Source organism: Polypterus senegalus, chromosome 12, assembly GCF_016835505.1.
Source record: "Polypterus senegalus isolate Bchr_013 chromosome 12, ASM1683550v1, whole genome shotgun sequence".
Lineage (NCBI taxonomy): Eukaryota > Metazoa > Chordata > Cladistia > Polypteriformes > Polypteridae > Polypterus > Polypterus senegalus.
Window position 1 is genome coordinate 164,442,973 of NC_053165.1, and position 24,776 is coordinate 164,467,748.

A 24,776-nucleotide genomic window follows, 5' to 3' on the forward strand; every position below is an offset into this window, starting at 1 on the left:
TCTCGTCAGTTGTCTCTTGTTGTCCTTCGTACCGAGTGTCAAACCAAGGGGACAGACAGGGCCTTTGCAGCTGCTGCCCCTCGCCTGTGGACTCCCTACCTCATCATATTAAGGAGTCGTCTACAATTGAACTGTTCAAAACGAGATTAAAAACTCACTTCTGTTCACTTGCATTCAGTGATCTTCAGTAATACTGATGTTTTCCTCTTTGTGATCATATAACATTATTTCTATTTATTATCTATCTTATTTTATGTTCATATATGTTATTACTATTTATGTTTTATTGTTTATTGTTTTTTTCTTTTATTCTATTATTGTAAAGCACTTTGGCCGCAGCATTACTATGTTGTTTTAAATGTGCTATAGAAATAAATTGACATTGACATTGACCTTCTCTTGTGCCGTTATGTCCTTTTAGTGGCCTGGAGACCCAAACTGCACACAGGACTCCAGATGAGGCCTCACTGGTGTGTTATAAAAGTTGAGCAGAACCTCCTGTGACTTTTACTCACACATCAAGGCGCTATATAACCTGACATTCTGTTAGCCTTCTTCTGAATGCTGTCTGGAAGTCGATAACATAAAGTCCACTGTGACTCCTAAATCCTTCTCATAAGTTGGACTCTCAATTTCTAGACCTCCCATTAAGTATTCAAACCTCACATTTTTACTTTCTATGTGTAATTCTTTACATTTACTGACATTAAATTTCATCTGCCACAAGTCTGCCCAAACCTGTCTGCTGTCCAAGTCCTTCTGTGATGATCTAAAGGATTCCTAATTATCTGCTAATCCACCTATCTTGGTATTATCTTCAAACCTGATGCACCTGGTTGCTCTCCTCTTCACAGCTTCAAGTGCTGCTCTGTCTTTTTTGTATTGTGGTGACCAGAACTTCACACATTACTCCAGATGTGGTCTCACAATTGTGTTATATGATCTGATCATAAGTCCCTCAGACTTATTCAGACTGATTCTGATCTCAGTGTCTTCTCATTTGAGAGTCATCTTCTTAACTTTGAGTCCCTGAATATACTGTACACTCATTCACACATCCTGTACATGTTCACCTCAGCCCACTGCTTATCTTTAAATATTTTTAGTTTTCTTATTTTTATCATGTTATCTTTTCCCTGCAGTCTGAAGAGCAGAAAGTGAAGTAGCAACATTCAAACCACAGCCCACTTTATCTCATTCACACATCTTCTCTGTATTTAAAGGTGGCTCTGTTGTCAAAATGTATGAATAATCAAACTAGCCGACAGAAATACACCTGATCTACATGTAAATGTCCTTTAAGAGCAGAAGGTGAGAGATGGAGCAATGAGCTGTCACCAAAGAGACAGGTCCGGTCACACTGAGGATTTGGTGATTTGTCCCCACAGTGGATTCCATTAATTGTGTGGCAGGTGGGCAGTCCGAGGCCAGTGGTCCAGGTAGACATACGTGATGAAAGTGGGTGACGAATGGCCAACAGCGAGCACTGTGTCCCTCAGTTTTATGACATAGCCCAGAAAACATGTTTTACCAGTTTGGCTGACCCTTGGTTTGATCAGAAGGTTCCCATCAGGACAGTGTTATCCAGGACTCAAGAGGTAAGTACCCATTAGGCAGGGAAATAAGGAAAAAACAGGTTCACACAGTGGGATTAAGATCAGAAGTCCTCTAGGCCAAGAGGTGGCCCCAGGTTGAGGTTTGAAGGCCCCTAAAGTCTTGCTGCCCACCACACCAACTTGGTCATTTGTTTCATGTGTCTGTGGTTCCCTATGTGATGAAAAACTTGCTAAAGTGTGTGTGAAATTCACCCTTCACAAGTTTCAGCTGTGTCTCCGTGTTCTTGATGAACTCATTTTAAAGTCTCAGTCCACTGGACTAACTCCTCTCGTAATTGTAAACATTTCAGAGTTGTCACCTCTTAATCTCCTTTTGCTTATATTTAAAGGTCCAACTCCTTCAATCTCTCCTCATAGTTCACATATCTCAGCCCTGGAGTCGCCCAGTCGCTCTTCTCTGGACTTTTCTAGCACTGTGATATATTTTTTGTAATATGGGGACCAAAAGTGCATGCAGTACTCCAGATGAGACCTCACCAGCGTGTTATAAAACATTTGTGCGAGTTCCACATCAAGGCACTATATAACCACACATTTTATTAGCCTACTGCATGACTTCCATCTGTTGTCTTGGTTCTTCTCATGAGGGGAACTCTCAAGTTTCTTTCCTTCCCTTTGTGTATTTAAATCTAACATTTTACTGCCTACATGTAATACTTTATTTCACCATCCACAAGTCTGCCCGAGCCTGTGTGCTGTCCAAGTCCCTCTGGAACAATTCAGCTGGTCCTCAATTATCTGCCACTCCGTGTAGTTTGACATCATCTACAAACTCCGACCAGCTTGTTCTTTATACTCCTATTCAGATTATTTACGTGTATATAAAAGAGCAGCAGCCTCAGCACTGACCCCTGCTGGACACCACTCTTAACTTCACCGAGTTCTAATGACATCCTGGTCACCATCACCTTCTGCTTCCTGTGTCTGAGCCCATTCTGCCCCCATCTACACCCCACACCCTGAACTCCCACTTCTTTTAGTTTGATGTCCAGCCTAACGTGTGCCGTGTTATCAAATGCTTTCTGAAATTCAAGATAAATAATCTCAAATGCACCACTCTGGTCGTTTCCTTCCTGTGCTTCTTATAGATTTCCAGGATGTTAATAATAATAATTTATTTTATTTATAGGCGCCTTTCAAGGCACACAAGGACACCTTACAGAGCACATTAATAACAACAGTCACAACATCAAATTAATAAAATATTACAGTACAATAAAATCAGAATAAATACAATACTAAAATTAAGTTTCAATTTATCAGATAAAATTATCAGACAGAATATGCAATCTTAAAAATTGAGATTTAAAGGTAGGAAGAGAGTCGATCTTAAGAATGTCTTGTGGGACCGGCGAGGGGCCACACGACTGATAGCTCTGAACTCCATGATAGTCAAGTGAGCAGGAGATCTAATGAGATGGAGAGAAGAAGAAGATCTAAGGATACGAGAAGGAATGGAGATGTGAAGAAGATCAAATAGATAAGGAGATGCCCAATTATGGAGGGTCTTGTAAGTAATCAGCAAATCTTAAAATCAATGAGATATTTAATAGAGAGCCAGTGAAGCTGCTGAAGGACAGGACTGATGTGTTCAATGGACGGGGTTCTGGTAATAATATGAGCGTCAGCATTCTGAACCAGTTGGAGTTTGTAAAGGAGTTTGTGAGGAAGACTAGAAAGGATAGAATTACGATAATCAATACGAGATGTGACCAGAACATGAATGAGAATAGCAGTGCTGGTAGCTGAAAGAGGTGGAAGTAAATGGCTGATATTACGTAGATTGAATTATGCCGACCAAGTGACATTATTAATATGTGCCTCGAGTTTTAAGGTGCTCTTGTGAATAACACCAAAGCTCTTAACCTGGGAGAGAGAAGAGATCAGAGAATTATCAACAGTCAATGAAATATTATGACATTTATCTAAAACAGATTTAGCTCCTACCAGAAGAACCTCTGTTTTATCACTATTTAATTTAAGAAAATTAGCAGACAGTCAGAGAGGGCAGAAAGTGAAAGAGTGGAATCAGGCTTAGTAGACGGATAGAGCTGGGGGTCGTCAGCATAACAGCGTAATATATGAATATTAAATATCTTGAAGATATGACCAAGGGGCCGAAGATAAATAATAAATAGAGCTGACATCATGAGCCACACACTGCCAGTGATTTCTAGCTAAACTTGCCATGGTGACTGTAAACAAATGGGCACAAAATGGCAGCACTAATAATTAACAAATATGGCGTTGTGGTATCTCATCCTGATTCTTCTTAAAGGTTGTTGAGGTTTCTGTTTCAACTCCATGACTTGGTAGTTTGGAGAACTCAAACACTTGAACTCTCTTAGTCAGTTTTCGAGGGCCTCTAACCTTTCACTCAGACCACAGCTCAGGTGCTCAGGACTCCATCAGCACACACTTAGTTGGCACCTTCAGGAAACACAAGCTGTTCACATTTTCAAATGGAAATCATTTTAGAAATTCGGATAAGGCTGATATTTGGTGTTTGTACAGACTGATGAATTATTAACTTGAGATACTGCTGATTAGTTTTGGTCAACTGACTGAGATGAATTCACCAAAATATCAGCTGGTTTCACTGTAAGAAACTGACTCAACTGGCTTGGTATCGCTGACCTCCGATAAACCAGGAAGATGATCCTCTGAGACGGATGTATGACATGACTTACAAGGTTAGACCACAAAATACAATTAGAAATGTTAAATTAAGGTTCTCAAAACCACATAATTGAACTTCACAGTTGGCAGAATATAGAATAAGTGGAGAACAAACCCTGGACAGGATGCCAATTGACTGCAGAGCCCACTGACACACAGACCTCCACAGAGCCAATTTTAGGACAGCTGAGTTATGAGCTAAACAAACGGGCCTGATGGACTGAATGCTCTCCTCTCATTTGTATTTCTTGTGTTCTTCTCAAGACCTTTCAGTTTCTCTTCCCATTGTGTCTTTGACAGATCCTGCCTGAAACTCACAGAAAAAGACGGCCATGTTCTTCATTGTGTCTTTGTTTCTTGTACTTTTGCTCTCTCAAGGTGAGTTAAATGGCGTTCATTGACATCTTGAGTTTGTGGTTGTGATGATTGTGATGATGTCTGATCCTGATATGCATCAGAGTCCAACAACAGATGACGTCAAATGAAACCCTTTAGCAGATCACCTGTGACCCTCTGTGGATCATCATTTGAGATTACTAGGGCCAGTTCTGATCACTGATCGATATTCTCTGTCAAACTGCTGCTTTTTGTAACTGACACAAGAACAATACAAGCTGATCCTTCAGTTCATTCAGAAACATTTTGGAGAAGAAAACCCAGGAGTTCAAGAAGTGGCAATGAGTTTCATGATTTGGGTCACTCCAAAGAATTGTCTACCAGAAATCAATGAGTTTAACAAAATTAGAGAATCCTCGATAGTCTAGAACGGAGAAGAGCAGACAATGAAATTCACTGAAACTGAATTTAGTGTGGACACGTTCATATGCAGCGGTCAGGTCACAAAAGTCAAAGACTGCGTTTAAACTGAGCAGCACTTGAAGATGTGAGGGTCCATATTTGTTTTTGTGCCTGTAGAGGACTATTGTGATTTCTGTGAATGAGTCAGACATCTGCTTTTGTGGAGCTGAGCATAAATCAGGTGTAATAATAGACAGACATATCAACAAGCAAGGCACTATATGATAGATAGATAGATAGATAGATAGATAGATAGATAGATAGATAGATAGATAGATAGATATGAAAGGCACTATAAAATAAATAGATAGAGAGATAGATAGATATTCTGACCAGAAGAGGGCGCCAGAGAGCCCCAAACCACAGTCCCATCAACACACCACACATTTAATAGAAAAAACAAAGATTTTTATTCTTCTCTTAGGCACCTTTTCACAATCTTCTTTTCTAATGAATTAGCTTTGTAATGTCATTCACATGTCACAATAGATAGATAGATAGCTGTGAATGACAGTATGTAATAGGAAGAGACACATAGGAAAGGCACTACATAGCATGAAAGGCACTATATACCAGACATATCATTCTAGAGATACTTATAAACGGCATGATATACAAGACAGATCAATCGATTGATGTTACTCACCAGGGAAACTACAAAAGGAACAAAACACAATTTAAATCTTCTGTGAAGGGTGACCAACCAGAGAATGAGACATAATGAGCAGGAACCAATCAGAAGAGGGCTACCGTATGTAATAAGCACAAACCTATCAGGGTGTGGTGAGGGCAAAAACAAACGAAACAGTAGCAGTGCGGATGTAACCTTCATGTCGAGTGTCCTGTAAAATGTACTGCCCTTTTGGAAATATGAAACTGCCTGAAATTTACCATTTAATAATCTAATTTGATAGCCCCGGTTGTGCCATGTAGCCACAGAAAGTCACCATGACTAACCCTCAGAGCCACTGGTTTGATCTACAGGAGCCATAAATAAATAAATAATAAATGTCCAGATGACACCCAGAGCACACAGATATAGAACTGAGGAAGCACTGGCCATGGCGGTCACCTTGTCATTGAGCAGACTTTCATTACAAGCAATCAGCTGTCCCAATGGCAGGCGGCTCAGTCAGGCAGCCATCTTCTGTGCTCACTAAGTGAGGTGTTGGCTCTCCTGCCTCGTGTGCACTTTAGTCTGCTCAGTGGTGGACTGAGGGTCCGACAGGCTGACCCTGCTAAGGCCTGCTACTTGCTGCTTGTTATTCAGTGTCCCGGTGATTTTAATTCATTTCTTTAAGTTATTATAATTTACTGAGTGTGTTCTTTTATCACTGAAGTCAAAATGGTGCCAGTTGTTTGTCTGAGTGCCACCATACTGTTTACAGCAATGGCCCTTGTTGTTTTAGTGGCTTTTGTGTCACGACTCTAATGATGTTGTAACAGATTTTTTTTTTTACATTTTTTTATTAAATTAAAGGAATGGGGAGCAAGCAAATGAGAAAAATCACAAACATTGATAACAAATTAAAGTCCTGCATGTCCTGCTCAACGCCTGGCTTTGTGACGTCTCTCTGTCTCTCTGTCTCTCTCTCGCCTGCTCCCTTAATAAATGATTTTATTTTCTGTTTTTTCAACTGTCATTTTTCTTTCTTTCAAGTTCTTTGAGGTTTTCTGAGTCTCCAGCTCTTCGTAGTCATCAGGAGTTGATGAGCTGAGTGGTTATCTTCTGCGATTTGCTGAATCCACGCTGCACATTTCACAAGAGCTGCACATTTCTACTAATTGTCTTTATTCTGATCTTTTTATTTTATTTTCCAGGTGTGTTCTGTAATGATGGCTATTCAATCAGCCTGCCTCAGGAAGTAAAAGCTCACAGCGGCTCCTGTCTGTTGATTCCATGTCAATTCACGTCTCCTAATCCAGTGGGGTCTTCACCTGTTGGCATCTGGAGGTTTCCTTTATATCATGGCACGGAGGTTTCAAGAAATAACCAATCACTAAACCTATGGAGTAACCTCAATGTTTCCTTGGTTGGTGACTTAAAACAAAAGAACTGCACGACCTTATTATACAGAATCCAACCTGAGCACACAAGAGAGTATTACTTCAGAGTAGAAGGCACCTTTAAATATACCTTTAAAACGCCTGTTAAACTTACAATTCAGGGTAAGAAGGAGGAACACAGCACTGCCTGAGCGGCTCACGTCTCTCTTTATCCTGTAAATTCAAATCACCAAACTCTCTTCAGATTTTCATATTTGCTGCTCACTAACACTTTGCTCTTCTTTATCAGACTCTCTAGACAAGCCAGTGATCGACACACCAGCTCAGATGATGGAGGACACAGTCGTAACTCTCAACTGCTCTGCTGCCGCTCCTTGTGCTGACGAGAATCCCTCCATCCGGTGGGACGACCTTCTGAACGGGAATGCGACTCAGAGCGAGACCACCAGGGCTGATGGAAACAAAGACGTGCTGTCCATCCTGACTTTCAGAGCCTCCTTTCTTCACAACAAGAAGACCCTCACCTGCACAGCTCAGTACACCGTGGGGTCTGTGAACAAAACAGCAAAGGAGACCACAACCCTTAATGTCCTCTGTAAGAGTATTTCACTTTAGAGAGACTTTCATCTCACAGATAAGCACATTGGGAACAGACAAAGTGTACACAACACAATATAAAATTAGCTTTTGATTACAGAGATTAAATTAAATGAAAATAAATGTGTCCGTCTGTTATCTCACCAACGTAATCACAGGTGAATTCATTTACACTCAAGCTAAGAAGACGTCTTTATAAAGATTTAAAACTCTGATGGCTGTTTATTAACACCACATATCCACACCGGTGATTGTACAGATAAGGTGACCCCTAAAGAATCAGCGGGGTCTTCAGTTGTGTCATCACCAGCATGGCCTTGTAGGCTGAAGCTCTCAGTCCAACCACACAGCTCAGCCTCCTTTGTCCACGATGAGGACACACAGCGGTGTTAGCAGGTGGACTGTAAGCCATCGGCCCTCTTGAGCCATCGTTATCCTGTTGGAGTATTGACAGAAATGTTGAATTTTAGTGGATTCACAAAGTCGTCAGACTCCTTCACTTTCTGCACACTTTATTGTGTTGTGGATTTCATTTTAAACTGATAAATGTGTCCCTTTAGCCATCAATCTACACTCAGTAACACGTAATGTGAAAGTGAAGAGTGGTGTTTAGAAAGGTCTGTAAATTTTATTAAAACTCATAAACTGAAATCTCTCATTCCTAGAAGTATTCTGACCCCTCATACAATTCCAGCTTTGAGTCTTCTTCTTAAGTCTACACAAGTTCTGGACACCTGGACTTGGTCAGTTTCTCCCGTTCTCTCCAGCTGATCCTCTGCAGCTCCATTAAACTGGATGGGAAGCGTCTGTGATCTGCCATCTTCAGGTCTCTCCACACACGTCCTCTGGGATTTAACCCTTTAAACTCAGCCTCATTGCTTTGGACCCTCTGACAGGAGGTTTGATAAACTGCATAAAACCATTCATGTCCTCATTGCTCTCAATAAAGCCTAGTTTCACTGATTTGAAGCAGGACACAAATCAGGTTACTTTTTGTCTATTTTACTGTTTTCAAATCAGTCTCCACAGCACACATATCCATTATTGAATGTCCTATCTAGTATTTAGAAGGTCAGATCTTACTCTGTCAGAATTTGTGTAGTTGGTAAAGAAATTATATGGAGTATTCAGATTATAACAGCGAGAGCTGCAAGATTAAAAATGTCTTAAAAAATAAAACAAAAAGAAATATTGTGAAATACAGAAAGTTGAAAGACCCGTCTCGTTTAGTTAAAAGAGTTCAAATGCTGCACTGCATACCTGATACCTCATTGCTGGTTTTTCTTTCTTCTCTCATAGATGGATGAATTGCTGCCTCACAGTAACACTTGACCCGGACCCCCAATATCTTTCTTGAACGTACTAATTGTGTACAATTTGATGGACACGCTGCTACCTGCTAAATGAGACGGTGGTTCAACTTTCTATATTTCAGAATTATTCTTTTTGTTTTGTTTGTTAAAGATGGTTTTCAATCTTATAATCTGAATACTCTGTATAATTTCTTTACCAACTATCCTAATTCTGACAGAGTAAGATCTGTCCTTCTAAATGCATGTAGCTCAGGGGTCTTCAATAACAGATAAGTAAGCTGTGGAGACTGATCTGAAAACAGTAAAAATAGAGCAAAATAATCCTGTTTCTTGTACAGCTTCAAAACAGGTAAGCTATGCTTTATTTCTAGCAATGAGGAAATGAATGATTTTAAGCAGTTTTCTAAATTTGACATTATTTTTGTGTCCCATCGGCAGGTCCAGAACAATGACGCTGAGTTTAAAGGGTTAAAACCCACAGGACGTGTGTGGAGAGACCTGAAGATGGCAGATCACAGACAGTTTAATGGAGATGGAGAGGATCAGGCAGGAAGAACGACATAAACTGACCGATTTCAGGTGTCCAAAGTTTGTAGAGGCTTAACAAGAAGACTCAAAGCTGGAATTGCTGCCTAAGGGGCTTCTAGAAAGTCCTGTATGACGGGTCAGAATACTTCTGGGAATAAGAGAGTTCAGTTTCTAATTTTTAATACATTTACAAACCTTTCTGGTCACATGTTTTCACTTTGTCATTAAGGGTTATTGAGTGAAGATTGAAGGACTAATTTAAAGTGAAACCCTGTTTTCCTCTAGGGGGCGCTAGATCCCTGGTTGGAATAAGTTCTTTTTAATTGTGGTGTTTTAAGTAACCTGAACATAAATAGATGTAATATTAAAAGGTGATACCCCTAACATAGTGATACGGCAGTAAGAAATCACGTAAGAGAAAATAACTTGGCTTTCTTTAATGACGACTTACGCAGCATTACAGACGATGAAGAAAATGACAAGACTATCACTGAGGTGGGATCTCGATATATACAGTCTGTCATTTTCATCCATCTGCCATCCATCCGTCTGTCGGCTTCAAAGGTGTGCCGGGCAATGTTCCAAGGCTTTATACTCGCTCTCCATGTGCAGGCCCGTACTTATGTAAATCACGCCATTCTAATCAAGGCAAAGAGAAGATCCAACGTCACGCTGACTGTGACACACAGAAACAGTGCACGCTGCCCATCTGTCTTTGTCTGGCTTATCCTATGCTTGGCCTAGCAGTTCTAAATGCTGAGCCCCTTTGTACTAAATCTAAAGCTGTGCATGTAGAAAGAAAAGAAAAGCAGATTTAAAATATCTGCACAGAGCACAGCGACATATTAAACTTCTTTCTGATTACAAACCCACAACACAATAAAGAGTTCAGAAAGTGAAGAGCTCTGAAAACCTCCTGAATCCACTGGATGTTCTTTTGTATCTTTTATTTACTTTTACTGCAGAATAAAGTATTGTAAACTATGGAGTTTTATTATTAAATGTGTTTTCTACTTCAGATGCACCCAAGAAGACCTCAGCTTCAAGTCAAGCTGGTGGAGTTTTAGAAGGTCAGTCTGCGACTCTGAACTGCAGCTCAGAAGCAAACCCACCGGTGGGCCAGTACACCTGGTTCAGAGGGAATGAAGAGACCCCGATAGGCACAGGACGAACTCTGACCTTCAGTCAAGTGACGATCAGTCAGGCCGGAGCGTATTACTGTCAGGCAAGAAACACACATGGAGCAGAGACGTCACCGCCTGTGACACTGGACGTGCTGTGTAGGTACCTTAAGAGTGACCGTCGTGTGGCTGGGGAAGACAACTTGAACGGTTTCTTTAAATTTTATTGTGTATCACATTGAATTTAATGGAGTACCCTTCATTTACCAAAGTGCCTTCCATACATCCATAACTTCTTTTTAATGATGACACAGACGTGTTGACAGGTTATTATGAGTATCTGAACTGACCAGGAGATGACAACACAAGGAAAGAAATAACGGTGAAAAACCGAAAGGTTCCTAAAGTTTAGAAATCTTCTTATCCTTACAATTGGTAACATTTGAACGCCGTTCACCAATCAGTATCTGTGGAAGTCGTGAGCTCACTGTTTTATCTTCTAGAATCTTCTCTTCTGTTCCGGTTGTAAACAGCGTAGATATCGATGAGAACAGAAACAGCCCCTCGAGTTCTTGGCTTTTCTCTTCCAACTTGGCTTTTTCACTTCACCTTTTGAATTCCACTTTATCTTCTTGGCGAGTAGGCAGTTCATTATAAATGTTGTTCTATTCCTTAATTATTTGTAATCCTAATTCACCGTAACTAAGTGAATTTATTCAAAATCGAAACTGTAACTTCACGTTTTCTATGTGAGGTTTGAATTTCAGAAGTTTGGTTAAACAATTAATTTCATCCTTTAAGGTACAGTCTGTCATATTTAAGTCCTGCTTTGTAATATTTTAATGGAAAATAGTGTTATTACAATGCGTTGTTCCAAAATGGATTTATTATTGTAAATGAATGAGTCAACTCTTATAGTTTCAGTTAATTAACAAGAAATTCACATATTTATTCTGTCATTTAAATGTAATAATTTCTTTTAGTTGTCACTTGATCAAGTAATAAGTCACTTTGTCAAATAATTTCATATTTTCATCGTTCTTTCATTTACCTAAGTTCATGAATACCCGTTATGTTAAACAGAAAGTGTGAGTTCACAGACGACATGAACAACAATCTCCTCGTTTTATCAGATTTATCAGATTTATTGAGACAAATAACTTCAGTGGAAAAATAATAAAGAATGTAGAAAAATGCAAATAAACTCAATTGAAAAGAGTAAAATGATTTTTATTTTACTAGAAGTGAATTTTCCACATGTATCATTCTTACAGGTTTACGACAGTTAAGTTATCTGTTAATTTAAGAGGCTCGACGTATTCAGAATATTTAATGGCTTATTAGTCTGCCAGTGACTGTGATTGTGGCCATCACATCATAATTAGAGTGATAATCTGATCCTGAAGATTTATATCATTTTAAAAACCTTCAGACAGTATAAAGGCGTATTACAGCATCAAAGGCCTCCTCAAAAGTCCTCATCTCTCGACCCAAATGTCCTCATTGCCAGAATAAGAGAGTTGGCAGCCCCAGTCAAGTCAGTAAGGCAATCAAAATGAACGATCAAAACGAGGAGCAAAAAGAAAATTAAAATAAAAAAAGTCCAGAAACCAAAACCGATACCTGAGGCTCGGCCAACTTTGAAGAAGAAACAACTAACTGACCCTAATAAGTTGAGATCATTCACAGAGGAAGTCCTGCCATATTTATAACCCACCTTCAGTGACGTCACATAAGTGAGGACGGCGGTCAGGTGACATGACACTAGCATTGTATAAATGATAAGCAGATTTGTAATGTCAGCAAAATGACGAGATTTGAGAGTCAGCCAGGAGACGGACATTAAAGACTGAAAAGGGGTTTCAATGCTGAGGTCCAAAATAAATCCAAACAAGAGGCGAAAGTCACAGACACTTCTGTGTAGTGCAGTGACATTTGTGTCTGCATGTGTTAATGAATAGTGATTTTTGAACCCTGATCAATTTACTTTACCTGAAGTTTTGTCAAAATGAAGACGTGTTGGATTTTGTCAAATTCAGTGAAAGTTGCAGCTCAGATCAGGTAGTGACATCCCCATCCAACATGACCGCTACAGCTCTGTGATGTCACACTGGTCTTGCAGAGTATCATGGGGCTCTAGGATTAAAAAACAAGTTTGTCAACACTGGGCACATGTCAAGTTTTCAGACGTGTGGCAGAGAGTCGCCTTCCAGGCTTACCTATGGTATGTGGTGCACCTCAAGACGAGAGGGGGCACTGATGATAACAGTCTTGTCCTCTTTACATCAACCAGCTATTGACAGCAAGTGAGCCGGAGAAGCCCCTCCCCTTTCATTCTGGCTGATTTAATAGGGAGATGTCTCAGGAAGGCGGGGTCTCATTTGGAACAGAGAGCCTGACTGTCAGGGATCGACTCCAGAGAAGTCCTTCCTAGGAACGCCACTAGAGGGCAATAAGAGGCTATGAGCCCGTTGTTTATTGTGGTGCCAACATGTGTGTGTTGAGTTTTTTTTTAAATGGGGGTTGTCCGGTTGGCACACAACTATTTTGGGTCTCACTCTGCCTTATCACTCGCCCCGCTACAAAGGACACTGGTGAACCCAAATTCACTTCAAAAAGTGTTTAGGGAGACTTCACCAATCAACACTAGTAATGAATGTGCAGCTCCTGCAACTCGAAACTTCTGCTTTCCTGACTTGAAAACATTTATTATTAAAATGTGAAATAACAGCATAATATGGAAGTCTGTGTGTGCTCAGATGTAGAATTGCCAGACCCCTTAGTATTTCATTGAATTTTATTTCATATTTCTAGTAATATGGAGGTTGGGTGGTTTTCAGTTTTATAAATTAACTCCACTGCTCTTTACTTTCATTTGCTTGTTATTGTCGCAGGGCTGCTTTCTATTCTTCATATTTCAATTTCATTTCCTCAGACATTTCACAAATGCTCTTAAAAATCCTAACTACTGTACACTCATCGTCACAATGAAACTTGTGCTTCAGTTTTTCAGGATGTTCATAACATCAAGTCCTTTTATTTTCTTAGAGCGTCCACTGAGTAGAAACGTTTCAATTCTGTTTCAGATCGTCCAAGAAACACGTCTGCTGTCACAAATGTTCATGGAGTGATACCAGCAGGCACGTCTGTGACACTGAGCTGCACCTCCAAGGCCAACCCACCTGCCAATTACACCTGGTTTAAGGTAGATGGACCCTCCGATTCACCCCGAGGATTCAGACAGGAGCTGCTCATCCGTAAAGCTACGCAAACCGACAGCGGGAGTTACGTCTGTCAGGCGGAGAATCAGTATGGACGAGAAAACTCGACAGCTTTGACCCTGGAGGTCATGTGTAAGTAAACTGTCCTGAAATGAAAAACTCAACTCTTTGCTGTTCTTATTCACCCTGAAAGGTTAATTATTTTTATTAAAAAGCAAATTATTCATTTTACAGCATCAAATTCTTACAAGTCTACCCTAATTTAACATTTTTCTTTTTTTATAAATGTGTCACAGATTAATATGAATACACAGTGATATTTGCAAATTTTCAAATTCTAGTTCAAATATTTTAGCCTCTGCTGACAATTGTATCATGGGCACGTCTGGTCTTTGCCAATCACAAATTGAAAATATGAACCAATGCCAAGTGTGTTGTGTGGCAGTAGTGCCAGTAAACTGCAGGGGGAGATGCTTTTGTCCTGTCGACTTATAACCAGACCAGGGTCACAAGGTGGGGGGCTGCAGCCTATCCCAGATAGCATGGGCCATAAGGCAGGAACAGACCAGGACAGGGTGCCAGTCCATCAGAGGGCAAACACACAGACACACACACACACACTCCAAACACACACACACCTTAGGCATATTAACATCGCCAGTTCACCTAACCTGCATGTCTTTGGACAGTGGGAGGAAACGGGACCACCAGCAGGAAACCCACCCAGACAGAAGGAGAAAATTCAAACTCCTAATGTGACATTTCAGTCAACAACAACATTTTATTTCTTGTTTTCTTCATCCAGTAATCCTCTTCACTAAGCTAGATGGCCAGTCTGTCATGGCCGCCTCAGGAACACAACACAACAGTACAAACTACAAGGAGAAATGCGAGAACAGAGGAGAGGATCGGAGTCACTAAACACTGAAGTGTCACATAGGAGGACACACAGCAGTCAGCCAGTCTCCATGACCTCGGGTTCAAATAAGTGGGTTTAGAAAAGGACTGGATGGGCAAACAAGTGAGTGTCTGTGTCTCGGCTCTCTGGGTTCTCCCAACAGGATTGGAGTTTTCATCATTTCAGATGTGGATGTTTGTCACTTGAGGTCAGGGAATATATTTATTGTTACTTTGGTGGTCATGATTTTTATTTATTTATTTTTTTCCTTAAGCTTTGTCTATTTGTTAAAGTGATCAGCTTCTCAATACATGAATATAGGAAGGCACATCTGGGTGTTACTGGGGAGCGGAGACTGGGGGTGTCATGGCCTCTCCAGTGCTGTACACAACAACCGTGAAGACTCAAATCAAAGCAATGCCACCATCAAAGCCCCTCATATAATAAGATCGTTTATTAGCTGTTGGCTCATGAAGACGCTGGGCGCGCTGCTCCATCACAATGCTATCTACACTCTTAAAATGAAGGACTCTGTAATGGCATTTTATGGCTCTTTACTGGGTTGTGTGGCTCCTTGTAGAACCACTGCATGACCATTTCATTATGGGATGGATTTTTTGATTGTGAAATTGGTTCTTGGTGCTTTAAATAACTTACTAATATGTTGAAGAAAACGGAAACCTTTAATGTACGGCATTGGTTTTCAACCTGTGGGGCAGACCCCCTTAGGGGGAGTGCGAAGTAACAAAAAGGGGGGCACAAAGATGTGAAAAAAGAAAACAAGAATCAAAAATATGAAAAAAAACATCTACTGAAACCAAAACATATTAACTTAAACTCCATTCTGATACTAGAACAATAAATATAGAGTTAGATAAATGTCAATAAAAGTTAAGTAGGTATAATAAAATGTACATCTACATTTCAAAAAAACGTTAGGGGGAGCGCGATTACCCTTATCATTCGGGGTCATTTTTGCTAAATCGCTTGTAATTCGACCTCTCCAAATTAGAATCATTGCTGTTATTGAACTATCTGGAGTATAAACACATGTCTGGTCTCTTTGTAAAGGTAACATTCTCTAGTTTCACCCTTAGTAGTCAGAATCACTGTAGGTGTGACTGATCAAAAGTTATGCACATTAGAACTCACAAAAAAAACAAATTTTTTTGTTCTCGCCTAAGTTTTTTTATGAAAATAAAGGAAAATAAAGCTGCAGTAGGTAGGTGGGGACAGAAACACACTATGTACCAACAGAATAACTTGTTGACTACTCACATTTCAAATTTGAAAAGAATACCTGTACAAATGACATTTTTACACCAGTTTTTATGTGGGCATGTCCAGGGGCTTTTTAGAGGGACCATTATCCACATTTTGGACCGTATGTTAAAAGTGTAATAACTTTTGAATGCTTCAACCCACAGATATCAATGAGGGCTCTACTGAAAGCTTACACCTAAAGGAATCTATATCTACACACAGTGTCACTCTATTAGTTATGGAAATTCATGTTCCATAATAAAACAATAAAAATACACATTTCTATGTAAAAATAGTCAATACAAGTTATGGGCCAAAAATATATTTATATTTTTATTTTTACTTTTTTTATAAAATGCACACAAACTATATACATTTATTTTACAAACTGTTACAACACAGCTCAGCGTTTTTCCATGTGCCACTTGATGGCAGCAATCACTAGCAAGCAGAAAGCACAAGGGCATGTCACGTCACTCTCTCCCATTATACCTCGCGGTTGCCGGTTGAATACTTTTGCAACGCGTACATGCATCTATTATTTAATCGAGCGTTTATTTATGTTTAAACTTCTACTTTTATTCATATTTAAACTGCGAAAAAACTTGGCGAAATCACAATAAACAACCACGCACCAACTCTGCAGACTGGCACAAATGCCACCTTCACGCAGCCCGATCGTTTTTTTACAAGTTAGTATGGCAAGTTACATATCAAAATGCTCGGCTGCTCATTGGCTGTAAGTTTTGAGTGTCAGTCACAGTGTCCAATCAAACTGGTAGATTCTACCAGCGTTCAGAGCTATACGTCACCCTGCAAGCTTTCTGTGACACTGGTTGGCTATACGAGGTGCCAGTCAACCCCAGACTCGTCGTAATTGGGCAACTTAGGTGTCTTTCGAAAGCTAACACTTCCGTGTTTCATGCAGTAGCATGGTTATCGCCGACAGAAACAAATTACGTCTAATATGAGCAATATAAGTGAAAAAAAATTACTTAGGTGGTCTCAAGTTATGAAACGTTTTCTGGAGTTTTTGTCCCTTTGAGAATATATCGTGTGTTTTGGACCTAAATCGTTTTACTGGATTATATTTGCTGGAGCCTTACGGACACCATGGGATCAATACTGCTCGGAAATATTGATGTTTGACTTGCAGGGGGTCTTCAAAGGTAGGGAAAGTCAACTCTTAAAAGTATGTACTTCTCTGTAAAAAAGGCTTTAGTGTCAGTGCTGTGGTTGTTGTGTGTCAAAATGGTTTATATCATCGGAAAGACGAGACTTTGAAGTTTCATTTGATGGGTAGGGTGTCGAGATGCATGGCAGATGGGCATGCACACATTACTGTAACGTTTTTAAAACGCTGTTATGTCCCGGGACTGGTACGTGTGCGCGTTAAGAGGTTTTAAAACTGTTATGAAAACTCGGGTCGCAAATACTTAAAGGCTGAGAAACGCTGATGTACGGTAAGCCACTAGCAGGACACTAACAGATGAAGAAAACCTGTAGTCATCCTGTGTGTTTGTGCTCAGCGAGAGCCCCTTTAATATCAGGACCCCCTGATTTCCATCCTGGTTATTCACTGTGTAGAGCCTGTTAGAGATCTAAATTAATACACAACATTAATACACAAATCACCAGGAGCAGATCATACTGACCCTCGAGTTCTTAAGGAGGCTGGCGAGTTCAGATATAAACCCTTGGCACATATTTTTAATAAGTCACTGGCCACAGGAGAGATTCTGAATGACTGCAAAATGGCAAATATCATCCCATTATATAAAACGGGTGACAGGGCAGATCAGAGCAACTAGAGGCCAGTAAGCTTAACATGAAACATCACAGGAATTATTAAGGATAAGATTGAGCAACACATGGCAAGGACAGGAGTTATTAGGAACAGTCAGTGTAGGTTCAGAAGAGGGAGGTCGTGTTTTACTAACATGTTGAAATTCTATGAGGAGGCAACAAAAGGATACGATCAGAGTGGAGCAGATGAGATTATTGATCTGGACTTTCAGAAAGCATTTGATAAGGTGCCACATGACAGGTTGGGCATCAAATTAAAAGAAGTGGCAGTTCAGGGTGCTGTTTTTAGGTGGGTGCAGAATTGGCTCAGACACAGGAAGCAGAGGTGATGGTGTGAGGAGCCTCATCAGAACTGGCCGATGTTAAGAGTGGTGACCAGCAGGGGGCAGTGGTAGGGCCGCTGCTATTTTAAACATTTATAAATGATTTAGATAGGAATATAAGTAACAAGCTGGTTAAGTTTGCAGATGATACCAAGATAGGTGGATTAGCAGATAATTTGGAATCCGTTATATCATCACAGAAGGAGTTGAATAGCAGACAGGCTTGGGTAGATTTGTGGCAGATGAAATTTAATGTCAGTAAATGTAAAATATTACACATAGGAAGTAAAAATATTAGGTTTGAATACACAATGGGCGTTCGGAAAATCGAGAGTACACCTTATGAGAAGGATTTAGGAGTCATAGTGGACTCTAAGCTATCGACTTCCAGACAGTGTTCAGAAGCCATTAAGAAGGCTAACAGACTGTCAAGTTATATAGCGCCTTGATGTGTGGAGTACAAGTCCAAGGAGGTTCTGCTCAGGCTTTACAACACACTGGTGAGGCCTCATCTGGAGTCCTGTGTGCAGTTTTGGTCTCCAGGCTACAAAAAGGACATAACAGCACAAGAGAAGGTCCAGAGAAGAGCGACTAGGCTGATTCCAGGACTACAGGGGTTGAGTTATGAAGAAAGATGAAAAGAGCTGAGCCTTCATAGTTTAAATAAAGAAGATTAAGAGGTGACATGATTGAAGTGTTTAAAATTATGAAGGGAATTAGTGCAGTGGATCTGAAGGTAACTTTAAAATGAGTTCATCAAGAACACGGGGACACAGTTGGAAACTTGTGATGGGGAAACTTCGCACAAACATTAGGAAGTTTTTTTTTACACAAAGAACGACAGACACTTGGAATAAGCGACCAAGTAGTACAATAGACAGGAGGACTTTAGGGACTTTTAAAACACGACTTGATGTTTTTTTGGAAGAATTAAGTGGACAGGACTGGCCTGTTCTCATCTCGATTGTTCTGATGTTCTAATAAAGGGTTCTTTCTGGCACCTTCATGTAGGTCTTTTGAAAAATAAAAATGGTTCCCCTATGGCATTGCTCAGAAGAAGCACTCTGGTCCCTTCATTCTTAAGAGTGTATGACCACCTTGACACAGTTTGTACGTTCAATAACTTAGTGGAATTAGAAAGCCACGCAGATCATATTTTATTCATGAGATTCAAACAGCTCTATGCTGGCGTCAGTTGTGTTTGGTTCAAGCCCTGACCTACCTGGCACCCTATCTCTCTTTTAGCATCTTGATATATTTTGAGGATTACTTCTGTGTCCTCCATGGGAAATACAACATCTACCTCCACGTGTGTGGCACATCACTTTGTTGTTCTCAGCACCATTTTTTTCTATGAAGTTTTTCATTACTGGGGCACAAACATGTAGTCATATTGAAGTATTGAGCGTGTGGCTAAAGCAGGCCACCCCAGAGCTCAGCCCCTCGATGTCGCTTGTCCAGTTCCCAGTGTGAATATCAGACTGGTCTGCTCTTGACTGTTTTGAGTCGAATTGATCTGATTGGTGATTTTTAACGTCCTGAAGGACGTCTTGAACTGAGAACATACGGGGGTCTGGTTACTTTATTCTTCATTCTCTTTTCTGTCAGTCTCAACGTCTTGTCCCCCCTGCTTAGTTTGTACCTCCTGGCAGATTCTGTAAGTGTAGCCCCTAAAACAGCCAGGGCTCCCTTCAGACAGAAACACAGCGTATGATTGAACGAGTGAGTGAATGAATGAACAAGTGAAAGAGACAGACAGACAGACAGACAGAGTGAATGATTAAACAAACTAAACAAACAAGAAGAGAAAACAAACCAGTGAACAAAACAGGTGAGTGAAAAAACAAAGAGGGAAATAAGAAACAAATGACCGAACAAACAGCTGCACTCTTCAGAATAAATGGAAATGCAGAATGGCAGAGAGGAGAGTGAACAGACCTGGACTTGGTCGAGTTTATAGTCCTGTGTATGGAGTTCAGTAAAATTCCATTTTTGCATGTCTGACCACACATTGCTATTTGGTAAATAATATGAAAAATTAAACAAATTCATCAAACAAAAGTACAACAGTTTCAGCAAATATACTTAAGCAAAGAGATAAGCTGAGTAGGAACAACCTGAGTAGCCTTCAAAGATCCTTAAAAAATGAAGGGACTAAATCTCAGAGAACAAGTCACATTGATCAAAAGTTCACAACACCTGGAAATGACGTCCCCAAAGATTAATGTCACTTGTGGACAAAATGATTTGACCAATCAGGAAAGAGGAGAGCAGCACATGTGAGGGCCTACACATAGTCAGCCAAGATCTGGGACCTCCAGTGAAAAACCATCTGCTGACAAAAGCCTCGAATGTGACGCAGGAGCCAAACCCGCATGGGGTAAAAATTAAAAGAAACTTGAAAGTCGGAGTTCAAATGAGTCCTCAGGTTCTTCTGTGACGCCACCACCTGATCAAAGTCCTAAGCCACCGCCAGTGATGTCTGAATGACAGCAGATACCCCAACGTGTCATGAGATCCGCTGCATTAACTCCTCTTAAAACGAAGCCTTAAAGATAGCGAGGAACAACTTAAGGACGTCTCTGTGAGGGGCCGCAGGGTTTTTTGGCCTTGGAATTCTGCACATTTTGCTTTTTTTTTTTTCTCCTGCTTTATTGGAGTTTTTATTATTTTTTCTGTCCTTCCTGGCCAGCTGACCTTATTATTCAACTCACATTCAGAAACATAAAAAAATTCTGTATTTAAGAACTTTACTTCTCTGAATTACATTCCTGTTTTTATGTAAGTGTGAATCATTTATTTGTTGTATGCATTCAATTTTTGAAATCTAATTTCAATTTGTTTTTTCTTTGCTTGTAACTAAAGTGGAGCCCTGCTAGGTGTGGTTTACTGTGGCCGAAAGAAATTTAAATGGAAAATTCTAGCAACAAACAAATTCTGCATTTTGTGTGCAGTGTGCTATGAAAACCCAGCACAGGCCTTCAGCGTTGAGCGCGGTGGCAGGTCTCAGGGTCTCACATCATTTTTGCCACCCAGACATGTTAAGAACAGTATGAACCAGCCTTTTGCCTCCAGCACCCTTACTGTCCATACTGCGTCATCACACTGTTGTTTTGTGCCAATGACCCCATCATTTTGATTAATTACCACCCCAGGGCACCAAATTACATGTAGTGATGCTGGTGGTTCTTCAAAGCCTAAGAGAACATGAGAACAATCTGGACGAGAACAAGCCATTCAGTCCAAGAAAGCTCGGCAGTCCACCAAATTAACATCAAGTGGAGTTTTGAAGGCCCCTAAAGTCCTCCTGTCTATCACACTACATGGTCATTTATTCCAAGTCTCTGTGGTTCTCTGTGGGAAGAAAAACTTCTAATGTGTCTGCGAAATTTCTCCTTAACAAGTTTCCAACTGTGTCTCCATGTTCTTCATAAACTCATTTTAAAGTCACCGTCTCGATCCACCGGACTAATTCACTTCATAACTTTAAACATTTCAATCAAGTCTCCTCTTAATCTTCTTAAAGGCTCAACTCTTTTAATCTTTCTTCATAACTCATCCCCTGTAGCCCTGAATCAGCCTAGTCGCTCTTCTCTGGCCCTTCTCTAGTGCTGTTATGTCTTTATGGAGACCCAAACTTTACCCAGGACTCCAGATGAGGCCTCACTGGTGTGTTATAAAGGCTGAGCAATTCCTCTGGTGACTTGTACTCCACACATCAAGGCGCTATATAACCTGACACTCTGTTAGCCTTCTTAATGGCTTCTGAACTCTGTCTGGAAGTCGATAGTTTAGAGTCCACTACACCTTCTATGTCCTTCTCATAAGGTGGACTCTCAATGTTCAGACGGCCCATTGTGTATTCAAACCCCACATTTTTACTTCCTACATGTAATTCTTTAAATTTACTGACATTAAAATTCATTGTCCACAAATCTGCTCAAGCCTGTCTGCTGTGCCAGTCCTTCTGTGATGATTCAACGGATTCTCAATTATCTGCCAATCCAGTTAGTTTAGTCTCATCTGCAAACTTAACCCACTTGTTACTTATATTTTTTATAAAAACATTGATATATATTAAAAATAGCAGCAGCCCCAGCACTGCCCCCTGCTGGTCACCACTCTTAACATCGCCAGTTCTGATGAGGTTCCTCACACCATCACCCTGAGCCAATTCTGCCCCCATCAGCACCCCACACCCTGAACTGCCACTTGCTTGAATATTCCGGTTGATTTTGTGACTTCCCTCATCGCACTATGTGTCATAGTTCACTTGTGGTACCAGTTTATTTGTGTGAATCTGAGAGACACGCAGTGGGCCGAGGGGTGGGACCCTCCTCTCTCACGCACACATCAGCCTCTGGGTGCTCCTTACCTCTGCTTAGTTAGTGAACGAGACAACTACTTAACACATTAAGATTGGTTTTTTTTTTCTATAATTTTCTTGAACATTGTGTTTGATTTTGCGATTTCTCTTATCATGCTAAATATCATAGTTCGCTTGCAGAAGTGATATATTTGTGATAATCTGAGACAGAGACTGCGGGTCGAGGGGAGGGGGAAGCGTGACGTCAGGTGTGGGGAGCCAGGCAGGGCCCTCCTAAATGTCCCGTTTCACTTCTATATGGACGAAGCTGCGGGGGACAGCTAGTCAATGATAAAGAACAAAGACCGGAGAGGCCGGTGAGCACCCACCATAGGCTAAGATATTTTTAAAAAAATAATTATAACATTGTAATATAAAAACATCTTTAACTTTTGGATGTGTATGAGATGTTTTTCATTTCTCCATCGTCTCTTGAGGGTTTGACTTTTTGATTTGATGTTCTTTATTAATCCCTGAGCAGTGATTGTGGCTTTGTATGACCTTTATGGGGGTCAGAGAGCAGGGTCAGCCATTGTCCAGCACCTCGGAGTGATTTTTAGTTAAGGGTCCTGCTCCAGGGGTCAGATCCCTTCTGACAGTAGCGGGATTTGAATCGGCAGCCCCCCAAATATCAGCTCAGATCCTCAGCCTCAGAGCCACCACTTTAAGCTAAAATGTCAGAATTCTGTTCATTCGGGAGAGACAGAGAGAGCACAAGTATAATAATGTGTGATGTATTTTATTCTTATTGTGTGTAATTTATCAATTGAACTTTATCATAGTTATGTATATAAATGAAACATGACTCTTATATAGGATTCTCTACTCTCTACAGTTTCTGGCACCCACAGTCAGTCTTGGAACTCATCATCTGCAGATTCAGGCCTCCTTCTGTATTTCTTTGACATTTTGTAAAGCACTTTGAGTTCCAGCCTTTGTATGAAATGTGCTGTAGAAATAAATATTGTTGTTATTAGTAGGATTGAATGTTTAGCCAAACTTGGGAATGAGCAGCTATGGGTATGTACAGTATAGAATTACCAATGCAAATCACTAATCAGATTTTAAACACAATATAATTCATACGCAGTCTTGAAAAAAGTTAGGACCGTTCAGGCAGGCTGAATCCCACAATGCACTTGTTTGTTCCCTGTAATTCAGATAAAAATTGTATATCATACCGGAAACTCTAAAAATGATCTATAATACGCCCAAAAGCAGATCCAAATTGAGATCACTGACATCACTAGTTCTCAAATCTCAGGAATGCCCTACGCTCAGACGCTAAACGTTTTACGTACGTCTCAGGTGTAAAGTCACTTCTAGTCCTCTAACAGCAATCTCAAGAGAAACCCCAGAAGACATAACTTGTTTATGAAGAATCTACAATGGTGTCCAATACTGAATTGACTCGCTTTACTTATCTCTCCAAGTCCAAACTTACCTGCCACAGGAAACGCATGTGTTCAGTTATCTTGATCTGGGACAAAGGACATCATCTTAGTGAAGGAAGATTGAAGACTTATTTGGAAATCGGCAGGAATTCATTCACATTGCTCTATAATAAGCATGCTGGGACTTTGCCAAAACCTAAAGGGACCTGTAACAAGGAATGACATGAGGCATCCAAAAAGGTTTGGGGAAGCCACCCTGGCTGCAAAATGGCTATTATTTGTTGAGTTGTGTTCAGGTTCGAGTCCAAACCAGAACTGATTTAAAGGTGCAAAGATGGTGGCTGGATGTGACATCACCCGGGGCCAGAAGTGATGTCATCATTGGCAGAGGTGCTGGAAGTGATGTCGTCATTGATGTCAGAAACAGAACTGACATCTTCACGGGCACCAGAACCATGTGGGAGAAAGTCAAGGCACCTCGCCAACCCCTGGGCTGGTATGGAACTACCGTTATTCAGGCCCTTTAGCTGCCTCCGTTGCGCACGTGTGTGACAGGCTCCTCTTATCGGATGACATTTAAGTTTGCAGTGTGCCATCTGTTGGAATGTATTTTTTAATGCATGTAGTAATAAAATACATTGCATGTTTTATTTGAGCAGATGGCACATCATAAACATTAGCACTGCTGTGATGAATCTCATACCAAATGGCATAATGACAGAGACAGAGCCCCAGGCCGACACACACAGACACTTGTCCTTTTATTAAGGTGGATTTTATTTTGCATTTTAGTTATTACGATAAAACTTTTTCATATTCATTTGGTCGAGATTCTACATCTTTCAG

The 24,776-nt window shown here is 40.5% G+C and overlaps 1 protein-coding gene across 3 annotated transcripts in view; it reads left to right on the plus strand.

Moving 5' to 3' along the window:
* The window catches only part of LOC120540130 (carcinoembryonic antigen-related cell adhesion molecule 5-like), a 48,252-nt gene that overhangs the window by 14,075 nt on the left and 9,401 nt on the right, over positions 1–24,776 (plus strand). For 2 of the 3 annotated variants that reach the window (XM_039770626.1, XM_039770627.1), the window contains exons 2-6: positions 4,596–4,673; positions 6,915–7,262; positions 7,390–7,695; positions 10,558–10,818; positions 13,746–14,012. In XM_039770626.1, the coding sequence (XP_039626560.1) occupies positions 4,628–4,673; positions 6,915–7,262; positions 7,390–7,695; positions 10,558–10,818; positions 13,746–14,012 (1,228 nt within the window). In that variant the 5' untranslated portion in view covers positions 4,596–4,627. The remainder of the gene's footprint in view (positions 1–4,595; positions 4,674–6,914; positions 7,263–7,389; positions 7,696–10,557; positions 10,819–13,745; positions 14,013–24,776) is intronic. The other variant, XM_039770628.1, reaches the window with a different exon arrangement.